Source organism: Netta rufina, assembly GCF_964035555.1.
Source record: "Netta rufina genome assembly, chromosome: 11".
In the NCBI taxonomy this organism is placed as follows: Eukaryota; Metazoa; Chordata; class Aves; order Anseriformes; family Anatidae; genus Netta; species Netta rufina.
The window spans coordinates 4,175,701-4,188,624 of NC_140134.1; the positions used below are offsets into that span (position 1 = coordinate 4,175,701).

General features: G+C 43.2%; 1 protein-coding gene across 1 annotated transcript; it reads right to left on the bottom strand.

Annotated features, from left to right (window-relative positions):
* Positions 1-1,051: 1,051 nt before the first annotated feature.
* Positions 1,052-11,665, bottom strand: PYGO1 (pygopus family PHD finger 1). The gene is made up of 3 exons (XM_084293363.1): positions 11,550-11,665; positions 6,973-7,058; positions 1,052-5,179 (listed from the first exon to the last, which is right to left on the bottom strand). The coding sequence occupies exons 1-3, from the start codon at positions 11,596-11,598 to the stop codon at positions 4,058-4,060; spliced, it is 1,257 nt and encodes a 418-aa protein (XP_084149489.1). The 5' UTR covers positions 11,599-11,665; the 3' UTR covers positions 1,052-4,057.
* Between the last annotated feature and the right edge of the window lie 1,259 nt (positions 11,666-12,924).

Here is a 12,924-nt window from a genome sequence, read left to right on the forward strand (position 1 = left end):
CATGATAAGAAGCATGACTTCCTCTTTTAATAATGTTACACCAATACTTTTACTGGCAGGCAATGTTTATATATAAAATGAAAGGGACATATTTAATGCAGATGTGTTATTGTATTAAATTGGAATAAAGACAAATGTTGAAGGGGTGCTACATTTGAACACCGTTGATTTTGTAAAAATCTCAAACCATAAAAAGCATTTCGCTTATAAACAGAGGCCCAGAACTGCAAAAGCTCTGAAATATTCTTGACTTCGTGCATGCAGTTCCACTGACTTCATCACATACTTGAAGCTAAGTCTGAAAAATGTACTTACAAAATCGGTTCTTAGACAAAAAAAAATAAAATAAAAAAGTCACAAAGTATATTCATTTTTGAGGAGCCCCCAGCATTATATTTTTGTTTTAAACAGAGAAAAATCTTATCACTTTTGTCTCCTTTATCTGAAGATTTCAAATAATAATTAGCCTCTAAACACCCTTCAGAAATAAGCATCAGTCCAGTCCTCTGATAGAAGAAACTGAGGCACAAACTGCCAACCTGTTTGTCTCAAGTTTTCAAAGCAATCAGTGAACCAGCCAGAAACCAGATTCGTGATACCTGCTCTCTAGCCTATACACACCCTAACAGCAATGAAGTACTTCAAAGAGAACATTATTTTTTTTTCCTTGTTTAAAACTGATCTATGGCAAAAACTAAGTATTAAGGGCAATTTAGGCCAATTTACACCTAGTTATTTCAGCCTAGGGAAAAAAAGAAAAAAAAAAAAAAAACATTTCCAGCAGTATAGGCTGCATTTCTGAACATGATAAGGTATTTAAAAAGGACTCAGGCCTTCCCCACAAAATGTTAAGGTTTGTAAGACTTACAAAATCTTTGCGATATTTTGGTGTGCAGCACCAGTAGTCTAAATCACTAATAATGAAAGAATCACATGATAGTTCAATACAAATTGTTTCATGTAGAGTATTACAAAAAACCTCACCTATTCTAACCAGCCCTCCCCCCCTTCTATAACTAATTTCTAATTCTAACCAGCTGACATTTTCCTAGTACTTTACTAATAAAACATGATTTTTGTTTTCCCTGTGCATACTTAAACTACTACTAGTCAATACATGCAGAGAAAAACAAAGTATAACTCTCTAGGTAAAAAGTCCAGGTATGCCAAGAGCATATCAATAGGGTAAATATATTGGCCAGATGACTTTCTGAGATCCTAATCAGTCCTGTCTCTGTGATCAGTATAACAAGTTCGATTTTGTTGCTTGTTATTATTTTTCTTTGTTTTTGAACTGTCGTTTGCTAATGCCTTGAATTTGCAGGTTAATCCACACCGAAAATTCAGTGGGTTACAAGCCCAACATGGCACCAGTTTAGAGAAAATGAAATAATCTGTTACAGTAAGTTTCACAGATATATGATTTAAAGGATCATAAAATTATATTCCAGTAGAAGTTTAGAATTTAAATACAGTGTTCTTACAGTGTCTTGCTAACTTATACACAAAACACTTGCCTAACTTGAAACAGGATTGAGGGAAAAGATTTCAAGAATTACATGGCTATTTTAAGTACCTCTGCTCCAAAATGTTAAAATATTAACTGGACATCTGAGAATAACTGCCCCAAACATCTCACAGTCAGAAGGGCATTGTGAACTGCCTACTTGGATAACAATATCATCACGGGAGCTTCTATTGAACTTTCAGTCACTGAGCAAAGTTTTCATTTCATTTACATTGCTCTAAGTCTGAGCTAGCTCCACAAACTTCACAGTATAAACTGGTGCAGAGATTTGATTTGTTCCTCTAGGAAACAATTTATCTGAACAAAGTTTGGTTTAATTCCTACTTTAGCTACCACAAGTAAATTTGAACAGTCAGTCAGTCATTAGGAAATCTACCGAAGATGACAACTCTTGTAACACAGGTTGTTTTTCTGTTGTTGTTTTTATTTGCCTTGTTTGGTTGGTTTTACCATCACACCTCTAACAACACAAGACGAAGTTTAGTCTCTGTTCTAAATAAAACAAATAGTGCTGGAAACAGGAGCTCTGGATCTGCCTTACACCTTCTTTACATCACAGTACAAGAAATCCCCAAGATATGAACTGTCATTTACACTTTGAACATGAGAGGCATTTGATGAGAGGCATTACAGAAAAGGAGAGCAACGCTACACTTCTCCAGTAAAAAGGTATAAAAATATTTTCAGTATTAAAATAAAAGGACAGTTGTGCACATCTGTGGAGTATCTTCCCAGGACAGTACTGCAGCAGAGCCCATTTAAAAATCAACACAATGGTGAAGTAGCAGACAGGCCTTATTTTTCAGTCATTTGCATAACTTACCATAAAAAGAGCCTTTAAATATAGCTGCTTATATTCTACATAGGCTCCTACACCACACATATCCTACACCATTCATCACCACAGATCTGAACACCTTCTGTTACATTAAGGAAACTGATCAGTACCTGTAATGTTTGGCTTATGATCTAGTTTTCAAACAATCACCAATTAAGTTCCCAGCACAGTGGTGAGTATTACAAACAGACTGTTGTTACAGTACCACCTTTTATTAAGTTAAAATAACATTTTTCTCTATAGAAACACTGATTTTCAATTGCATATGCATCTTTAGCACCCTGCTAAGGCCCAGGTGTTCAAGGCTAGATGTTTCCCCACATTAAAAAAAGAAAAAAAAGGAGTGGGGGTATTTCCGAAATCAAGAATAAGATCAAATTATCCATATAAAAAGAGAATTCTTACAATCAATCGTGAAGCTCTAGTGCCATTCATACTTATCAGTAGGATCTCAAGTTTAGAAAAAATGCTAAATTTCTGCTTGCTAGCTCCTGATGTGAGCTAAACTCACCTGACGTGAGAGTTGTATTTGTCTTCATCCTAGATTTTCTGTCCTCATGAAGTTGCAAGACTGGCTGAGGCAGTGGTGGGAATTCAGTGTTATGACTTTGCTGGTGAAATTGTCTTGTAGTTCAGAGTCTGTGCTAAGCACATTCCGTTGCCTCACATCCTTCTTCTTGCCAAGTGGACTGTGTAAGCTCAGGGTGACCGAGCAGGCTCTATCTGAAAGCCCTAGGAGATGGGCAGAACTTACCCTGTGTAAATTCCTTCTCAATCTTCAGGCAGCACTGAGTCTGGAGACTAGAACTACCAATAAGACAGGATAAACGAGAGGTGCACAACTGCACAGGGACTATATCCTAATATATGTGCTTAAGATAAACTAAGTAAGGTTACATATGCAACCCTAGTTTTGGTATTCTCTAGATTTAAAGCACTGGACTTTGTAAACTCGATCTAACTTGTTCCAATGTAATCATAGTTTGTAACCATCTCCAATACTGCAAGACCTAGTAAGAGCCTACAGCAAGCAAGTATTTGGTGAGAAGAGATCATTGCCTTTTGAAGAAAATACCACGTAAGACTTCGTGGGTTTCACTGTTTTACTAAGCATGAAATCATTGATTTTAGAATCATGTTAATGCTCTACTGCAAAAATAAGAAAAAAGCACATATGAAATCCCCTGTATTTATTCTAAAATTAAAAACTTTTAGCACTGCACATTCCTCCATGCCATCTCCACTATAACCAAAGAAAAGATAGCAAGAATATCAGTAATGGACATTCACCAAAAAAATAAACAAAATGCAATGGGTACTTGCACACATCGTACCATTAAAACCAAGTATTACATGCTAGTGTTCGGTAACATGTTAATGCTAGCAAATGAGAGGCTCTTCATACAGGCACATTTTTGCCTTCAATAAAGTTGTCAATGCACATTCTACTTCTGATCAGTTGTCAGTTATGTTTTACAGTTTAATCAGAAACAAGAAGTATTCCACCCTGTAAAATATTTGCACACATAAAACTAGGAGTACAAAAGCTGAGATGGAACTTTATGAGCGAAAACAGATTGGGGGGAAAAAAAGATGATAGCAACCACAACTGATTGTCTGCAGAAAGTGAAGTACCCAATTTGCAACCAAATCTTCGGAGCAAGTATTTCAACCACGACCAATTTATGTTGTTAGCCATCCGTATTCAGTGCGGGTGGTCCTGCAGTCTCTCTTGTGCGCATTAGCTGGACGTCTTTGTCAGCCATACATGTATCACAGCCCCACACTGCTGATGCTTCTGCTGTAAGAAGGCCATACGCTGACTCAGTCATGCCTGTACAGATTCGATGAAACCATTTTTGACAAGAGGCTTCACACAGGATGGCATCCTGGTCATCGTTAACTTCATGTGTACAGATTCCACATGGATAGACGGGCTCAGAGGACGAGTGACCATGACGACTGGGATGAAGGGGAGTTTTGCTGCTCTTTTCAGAATTGCATCCTTCAGCGGTACCTCGAGGCTGGCGGGACTTACTCTGCGTCCCATTTGAATGGCCAGCATTGGTGTTATCAGCGCTATTGGAATGGCTATTATCCTGATTTACCACATTGTTTCGTGTGACATTCTTTAGGTCACTGTTACCTTGACTCACAATGTCCTCTGTCCTGTGATGATGCTGATGAGCAGCAGTGTTCTGGCTGGATGCTTTGCTTGCACCTTGATTAAAGTCTTGCTTTTGTGCTGATGATTTTGCCTGGTTGTAAGTGTTTGGCGGAGGAACAAAAGAATGGTTCGATTCTAGCTGAGAATTTGGGAAATTTGGATTGTTTCCAGGACCAAAGTTAGATGGCACATCAGGGTGAGGTATCTGTCCAGAATGGCCAAAGTTCTCACCAGGATTTGGTCTGAAATGCTGACCAGGCATACTGACATTTTGATTTATCTGACCACTGCTATATGGTGGTTGATTCCCAAAACCTGGGTTATCGTGTGGGCCAAAGCTGAAAGAGTGAGGTCGGCTAAAACCCATTCCCACAGGGTTTTGAGGAAGGGGGTGTGGTTGGTTTCTGAGGGAGTAAGAACCACCATATGGCGAGGACACTCTGGGCAGCATGTGAGGTGGCATTCTGAAAGTGTTATAGCCTCCAAAGCCAGGATAACCGGGATTACTAAAATACGGATTTCCTGAAGGAAGTGGTTTATAAGACACAGAATTATAGTTGTCATCAAATGGATTTGCAGCTACAAGGTGGTCAGAGCTTGGATTCGGCGGTGGAGCATATTCAGATGGAGGTGGAAATGATGATCCCTAAAAATATTTTAAATACAACATTTAAATTAGTTTCACTATGTCCCTGCAAGGGAGACCAACCACAAGGTCCCGGATTAGCAGCACTACTGCTAAAAGAACAGTTCAGCTGTTGTGTACAGCTCACCCACTGTACCCTGCCAGGCTAGCTGAAATTTCAGTGGGGGAGAGGAGAGAAGATTTAGGGCTCCAAATGACAAAGTGGTTTAAAGTAATCTCAGTGTTGTTTCAGGAACTGTGCAGTTGCACAACCATGCTTCTGAAAACACTACTTAATGCATGACTTCCCCCCCCCCCTTCACCTTCTACTCAAGAAAAGCAACAATACAGAAAGACATGTTGCATTCAAACACATGCACAACTTTTTCCAAGTGCTGAAGAACAGATTTAGAGTATTTTCTTAGTTTCATTTTGGGTACAGTTTACTGTATACACATCTTTTAAGACACCCCACTTTTAGGAGAGTATACAAACCTAAAATACCAATGTTACTATAATCCTAAAAAAAATAATAAAACAACTGTAGAGAACACAGAATATAGAAAATTCCTATACACAGACTCCTATGTATCAGTGGAGTCCCTTAAGAGCATCCAGTGATTGTGGTCTGTCTGAAGTATTGTCAGTAAGTAAAAAAATACAAGGATTCCTGGTTACAAAGCAAAAATCAAGCATCTAATAGAGCCCAGGGGCAGCTCAAATGTCATTGAATATTGAATTTCATTCTAGACCAGCCTGTGAGAACACCTAGCTAGTTCACCCTCACCTCAACTCTTTGTGCTAGCTGCTTTCAGAAAACACAGCCTCATACTCATAAACTAAGACTGAACAGATCTTCCCCCATTCCAAATTTCTGCTGTCCATCAAGTTTTGAGCCTGGTAAGAAAAAGAAACTAATCTGCCCCCCCCGCAGTTATTGCCACTCCAGAACACAAGAAAAAACTCCAACAGTAGAGAGATCTGAAACCCTGAAATTAGCTGGATATTTCTCAGAGTAGGTTCAGCCATGGCTACTTGAAAACAAAACAGGAATTAAGAAAAACAAAGCCCCATCTCAACGGATTCTGGATAGGCCAAACAAGAAGTGATTTTTTGACCTGTATAAATACAATTACTCTCATTGGACAGTAAAAATGTAACAGATACTCTCACTCCACGCTGAATAAACACACAAAGAAAAATTCTGCACTACAGATACCTAATTGCTTTAGATGTTTTGTATTCAGGCTTCCTTTTCTGGTAAGAGAAACTATATAGAAATGCCAGTTTGCAAGGATTCACTGAAAAGGAGCCAAACCTGCCTGATAACTTTTGCTTGAAAACCACTTGGGGAATATGCCAAGAGTTTGGTCAAAGCATTAACAAACTGCACTGATACACTGGCCCACAAACCTACATATATAGGAATAAGAGGAAGAAGAAAATTAGTCTCATCACAACTACTCGTGCTGTGCAGATTCTACCAATGGCTACAAAGTCATTCAGAGAAAGCCTGTCTCAGAATCAAATACATATGACAAAACACAAGTCGTTGCAGTCTCACTGCGCTCCTTCCTTTGTAGGACTTCAGTAACCTGCAGAGACCTAAAGTAACTTCAGTGAGAGTAACCAGTATGATGAAGTTCCGTGAAGGTAGCAAAGGAATGAAGATTCCTGCTTCACAGTACAACTAGAGTATTTTGTATGTGAACGCTATTTGTGGGAATAGACTGATATTCTGAACAGAGCAAGACAGTTGTTCCAGCAAACAACATCTGAGTATTAACAAATCAAAAGAATCAAAGGGAATTTACCTGTGTATTTGCTTTGCGCTTTTTCTTATCAGGGCTTCCGAGTTGTACTCCTGGTCCTCCTAACCCATCCAATCCACTGTCACCACCTACAAAATTTCAATCAGGGCAATTCTGCATTAGTTTTCTTAGACATATGCCTCTGCCTGCCATAGCAAGAGATATCTGTCACAAATCATGAACTTGCATTAATTCTGGTGCCCTACATTGTAAATCCTCAGGAAGCAAATACCTGGAGGTAAAAGTTAGCATACCTCGCACACAGCTACCTGACTCTATTACTACTCGAATATCCCATTCATGCTCCTTACAGTCTGAATAAAGCTTTCCATTTATTTTATATTTATCAGTCCCTTGGTTCTTCATATCTCTGCTTCACCAGTCAGAAGTATTTGTTTGCATAAAGCATAAAACTTCTTCAAGAACTGCTTAAAGCCATGCTAATATTCACATCCTATTTAACTTACACAGACACGGCATTTATCAAACTCACTGTATCGCCACACAACAGTACCTTACAATATGCCATGAAGGAAAAAGCAAACAGCAGTAGATGTGTGAATGAAAGCCACTGGAAACGTGCCATATTGTTTAGACAGATCTCCAGTTTTTCAGATCTGAATTTCTCTAAATGCAAGACTTAATCAAAAAGACACCTGCCAAAAATGAGAGAGGCTCTAGGTGAAACTGCCTTATTCTGCAGAAATCTCGTAGTATAATTGAGCACGGCTGCTCTGGCACAAATAGAAGTAAAGACTGTTCATGTCATTGATCACCTGATTCCACTCCGAGCAATACAAAGAGATATCTGTACTTCACCTGGCACTCATCTCTGCCTCAAGAGTGGGACAAGCTCTCAAAGCTGTATAAATCATGGCTTTCATTTTTAAAACTCTACTGTAGACAAAAAGACTGTAGTCAAAAAAGAAAAGATTCTAGCAGATTCCTTATTACCCCAGTAGGTTTGCCTTCCTGGGATTCAATGGATGTGCCAGCATTTGGGAATGCAAAGGTGACCACGAGCCAAAGTATAGAAATTGCTTTCAGGTGACACAAAAGCAACACATTTTAATATTTTTACATTAAGAAGCTCTATGCTACTTCATTTTTTCCCAGACTCATTAAGATAGTAGCTTGTTTACTTAAATAAAAATAAAATAAAAAGATAACAACAGCATGGAACAGTAAGACTGGGGCAATCCAGGATGAAAAAATTGCTTTTATTTGTTTAAAACTCAAATTCAGAACACAAGTCAAACTTAATCAAGATGCAGGCATATAGCTGAACACATGGGTTTGTCTTCATCACCAAAGGCAACCTGAAGATAACTGTGAATTATGAATAGCATTATGCAAAGCAACATAATGTGTGACATTACACCAGCCCCGCATTAGGCAAGTATTCCCGGCAGACAGCTACACCAGCTTTAGGACTGCAGTAACATCACACAAAATCTCCCACATAGGAAAGAATTAGATCTACTGTACACAAACAAAAATATCCAGTAGTTATTTCAATACCTCTAGTCAAAGGAGGCCTGTAACCATCCTCTGCAATAACTTTTCACATGGAGCACTTCCTTTCTTTTTCTCCTACACCCTGCCTTCCCTCTACCCCCAGCACTTTTTTTGACCTAAGAGGTTTCAGGAAACTACCAGTCCTACCTCAAATAAAAAACGAATCTTGCTTGGGCTCTAATAAGTTCTTTTTGGCTTTGGCTGTTACTGCAGAAATTTCATCTCATTTTTTCATATACGTAATTCCCAAAACATTTCATCATCCATATGGTATGAAATTGGGCATCCCAAACCTACACCTATCATTACTGGCAAATTTTAAGTCTGAATTTCAGAGACTAGGGCATGAAGTCATGATCATGTTCCCAAAATACACTCATGCTTGAGCAGAACACATGCTGGTACAACCAATCATCAGAACAACTGGGGATTACTCTGGAAAAAAAAAAAAATCCTTACTGCCTTGGTGTAGAATATAAAATCCTGCATACACTTGGCAAGCAATGAAGCACTGCAACCGCATGACTTGTGGATACTAAATGATCACAGCATAAAGTTTATATAAAGTTGACAAATGTCCTTGAAATTCCAACCCTATAAGTCATCTTCTTGATAAACTACTTGCTCAGAACTGTCTCTGCATTTCCCATCAGCTTCTTCTCCTGCATTCTTACACGCTTAGCATACATTTCAGTGGGAGACTGTACTGTGGCCACCCTTCCTCCTAACTGCATAAGATAAACTCCTCTTCATGGTCCCACACTCTCAATATATAAACAGTGTTAACTGCTGATAGCAAAATGTTACAAACATCCAGATATCTTTTAACTAACTTCAACAAGTAGCAGCACAGCAATTACTAGAGTCTACAATCAAGTAGATAACTGTGGACCATACAAGAGTGCGGCTTTGTTTTAGAGAAGCTACAACTATATAAAACTGCATACAAGTTCCCTCTCTGGGACCTCGTTTTTCAACAACTTACGCATATAAGCCTTAGAATTCTAATAAGAGAAATTGGTGAGTAAGCTCCACCAATTTCCACGGGGGTTACTCACATGGGTAAAGCCAGTCATTTGCCTAGGTTTGCAGGACTGAGTCCTACGGCTGGAAGCGTACAAAGCTTTTGCATTTTCAGTTCTCGCTGTGTGAGGCCAATGATTTAATTTAGCCCCACAACTTTACATTTTCCCTGTGGATTTCATAATGATTTAATTTATCCATGAAAGGAAACTGAATGTTAGTACTAGCATACCTCCAAAAAAAGAGTGAATAAGGGTCATTTTCATGCAGCCAAAATAAACTTTGCTGAAAGTCACTTCTGGTACCTGCCACACAGGCTTTTCATTAAAACGCGTACTGAGCATCTTGGACATTGTGATATTTGCACTAAGGGTGAAAGAAAAATCATTTCACCTTCTGAGACTAATTTTGCAGGAAAAATTACAATCCTTTTGACTGGGACACCACATACGTGGATGGATTTAGAGAGATAAATACACATCTGATAACTATTTCCCTCTTACATTATAGATGAAATGTATTTCAGCATGTATTCAGCAACATATCTGCATTTGAGCAGCGCAGAAGTAGTAAATCCCACATTCCCATTGACTTCACACACAAGACAGACGCTTTCAATGTTAATCAGGAGAACCGCAACTTGCAGTTTTGTCTGCACCTTCAGAGATTATGATTTTTATGTATAATTTATGCCATACTTAACATACTGCAAAATACACTATGGAGTAGTTCCACGGTCACTGACAAGCCTCTGCCTAGCTTTTCACAGGACAGATGCTACAGTCTTTAAACAGCGCTCGAAGTAAGAAGGCTTTCCCAAGTATTAGAAATGACTGAATATAGTTTCCGTTATGGACAGAAAACTGAAAAGAGTCAAATTTCAACCAGATTTGGTGAGCCTATTCTGTTGCCCTGATCCCGTGAACAGTTGTGATATTAAGCAGTAATCGCGTGGAGCTCAGCGGGTAACTCCGGCACATGAAACTGTTCAGGCTTAGATATTTGCAGAATCAGGGCTTGAGAGCAGATCCTAATGAATCCCAGTCCCCTTTGTAACTCTGCTGCATATTTTCAATCTCCCATTCTCAAGGTTGCAACCCAGCTGTTACTACGGCAGTTTCAGAGAAGGGACCTGTAAATCGGCGACAACGTGGAGAGCAGAATCCCCACCTTTCCCCACTTACTCACCCGCATAAAGCCTAAAACGCCAGGAACAATAGAATTCCAGGGGCAACGCAGGAGGGGAAGAAAAGAGAAGCAAGAAATGCCATCCAGAATCATTTTGCCATGCTTTTCCCCCAACTCCGCGACTCCACCACCTCCCGTGATTTCACTGCGAGCCGCATTCCTGCTTTTCAGGGCTCCCAGGATCCAAGCGCCGCTCCGCCAGGAGATGTGCCGCTGCCCTGAAGTCAGTCGCGCAGCCCAACTCGGAGGGGATATCGCGTTTCCACCCTTCTCCTGGCGCATTTCAAAGAAACGCGTCCTCAAACCTCGCCGAGAGCCGCACAGCGGGACTGCTAACGGGGGCAGAGCCCGGAGGGGGCTCGCTCCGCTCCCCAGCGAGCCGAAAACAAAACCCCGGCTAACACCGACCGCGCCGGCAAGGTCGGGGCAGGGGAGCGCAGACCCGAGGGCGATTCACGGGCTCTCGCCCGGACGTGTGGCACCGCCGCCGCCTCCCCTCGCGGCACGGGGACGCGGGCTGCATACTAATGGGCAGCGGCACCGCACGGCCGCCAGCCCGCCCGCCTCCCGCCGCGGGGCAGCGCGGCGCTGCTCGGGGCTGCCGGCGCCTCGCCAGGCCCGGAGGCTGCGGGAGCCCGCGGGGCAGGGCCGGGCCCCGCCGTGCAAACTTAGCGCGGCTCCCGCCCGGCCCCGGCCTCAGCCCCGGCCCCGGCCCCGGCGCCGTGAGGGAGCCGCGGGCGGCGCGGCGCGGCCCGGGGCTGGGGGCCGGGCGGTCGGGGCCGGGGCCGGGGCGCGCATCCCGGTCCCCCCCCTGACGGGAGTTAGGCCCCGCTGGGCGCCCCCCGCCGTACCTCGGGATCTCTTCAGCGCGATGGGGTCCTTCTCCTGTTCCGCTGACATTACAGACAGCGGCGCATGGCTCCCAGGCGGCAGGAATCGGGGCTCTTTGATGCTGCCTCCGCCGCCGCCGCCGGCCCGCACCCCGCCCCCTCCGCCTCCGCCTCCTCCTCCGCCGCCGCCGCCGCCGCCCCCGCCCGGCGCTGCCGTAACCGCCGCCCGCTCGGCGGAGCCGCCGGACTTTGCAAAGTTTGGCAGCGGGGGGGGCTCCGCCGCGGCGAGCAGCGGGGCTGCGGCCACCCCCCCCCCCCCGGGGCAGCCGCCGCCGGGACGGGCTCCGCGCCAACGGGAGGGGCGGCGAAGCCGGCGCGCGGCCGTTGGGACCGTTAGGGCCGGGGTGGGGGGGGCACAGCGGGGGGCTCCTGCCCTGACTCCCCCTCAGCGCCACCCCCGTCCCGCTCCGTGCGGGGCCCCTCCAGCAGCGCCTCCGACCCCCTGGGAAGGGCGAGCTGCCAGGTGAGTGCTGGGGGAACCGTGTGTGCGCCCTGCCTCTGCCACCGCGCCGCCAAAATGGCAGGGGGACAGGGCTGCTGGAGCTGGAGCCCTCGTCCGTGAGCAAAACTACCGAGTAACTGCACTAAATAAATCCTGAGTGATGGTTTATCTTCCCTTAATTAGGGTAAGGACACCAGCAGGTCAGTAGGGGTTTTGCTGACATACCTGAATACATTCATGACACTTCGCAGCACCTAGCAGTGCTCTTCGTTTACACAGCTTCTTGTCAGACGCGCAGTTTGTACTTCACGGTATTTGGAACACGTTTGGGGAGCGCAGGAAGGAGCGATGGTTGTGTAAAGGATAACGTGTCGGTGCTGCTACTCTTGCGATGTCTCTGTTCTTACATTTTGTGTTTCTAACTAAATAAAGTTATTCAGTTTTTACATCAGTTTCTGTCCTTCCCTAGACATCGTTTTTATCTGTCCACAGTCTTTGCTTTGCAGCGATCCCGGAATGCACGTACCTTGAGGTACAGCACATTGCCACCGTCCTCATGGGATCCTCTGGTTAATTTTGTGTAATCTTGCTGAAGAGAAGCATGGCTTGTTATTAGCAAGGTGGGTGTGAGCTACTCTATATTTGGAGGAAAATGTCTTATCTGTGAAGGGATTTGCATTTTCTGTGATGGAGCTCGCTGTAGGCCTGGATGATTCTCCCAGGACTGCATGAGCTTTTGTGCAAGGCTGCCTTGTAATAGCATGTAGACTGTAATTACGGATGCGCAGATTGATGTCACTGAGTCTATAAAGGTTCCTAGGGGATGATTGTCTGCATCAGAAATGTGAGCAGGGAATTCAGATTTTAACCCAGTGCTCTAATTGCAAAAAAATT

Bases quoted from the DNA above. Each gene is read 5' to 3' on its own strand.
- PYGO1 (XM_084293363.1), bottom strand. From the start codon at position 11,598: ATGTCAGCGGAACAGGAGAAGGACCCCATCGCGCTGAAGAGATCCCGA. The intron at 7,059-11,549 runs GTACGGCGGGGG...GAAATTTTGTAG, and splicing joins CGCGCTGAAGAGATCCCGAG to GTGGTGACAGTGGATTGGAT. The intron at 5,180-6,972 runs GTAAATTCCCTT...AAATATTTTTAG, and splicing joins AGCGCAAAGCAAATACACAG to GGATCATCATTTCCACCTCC.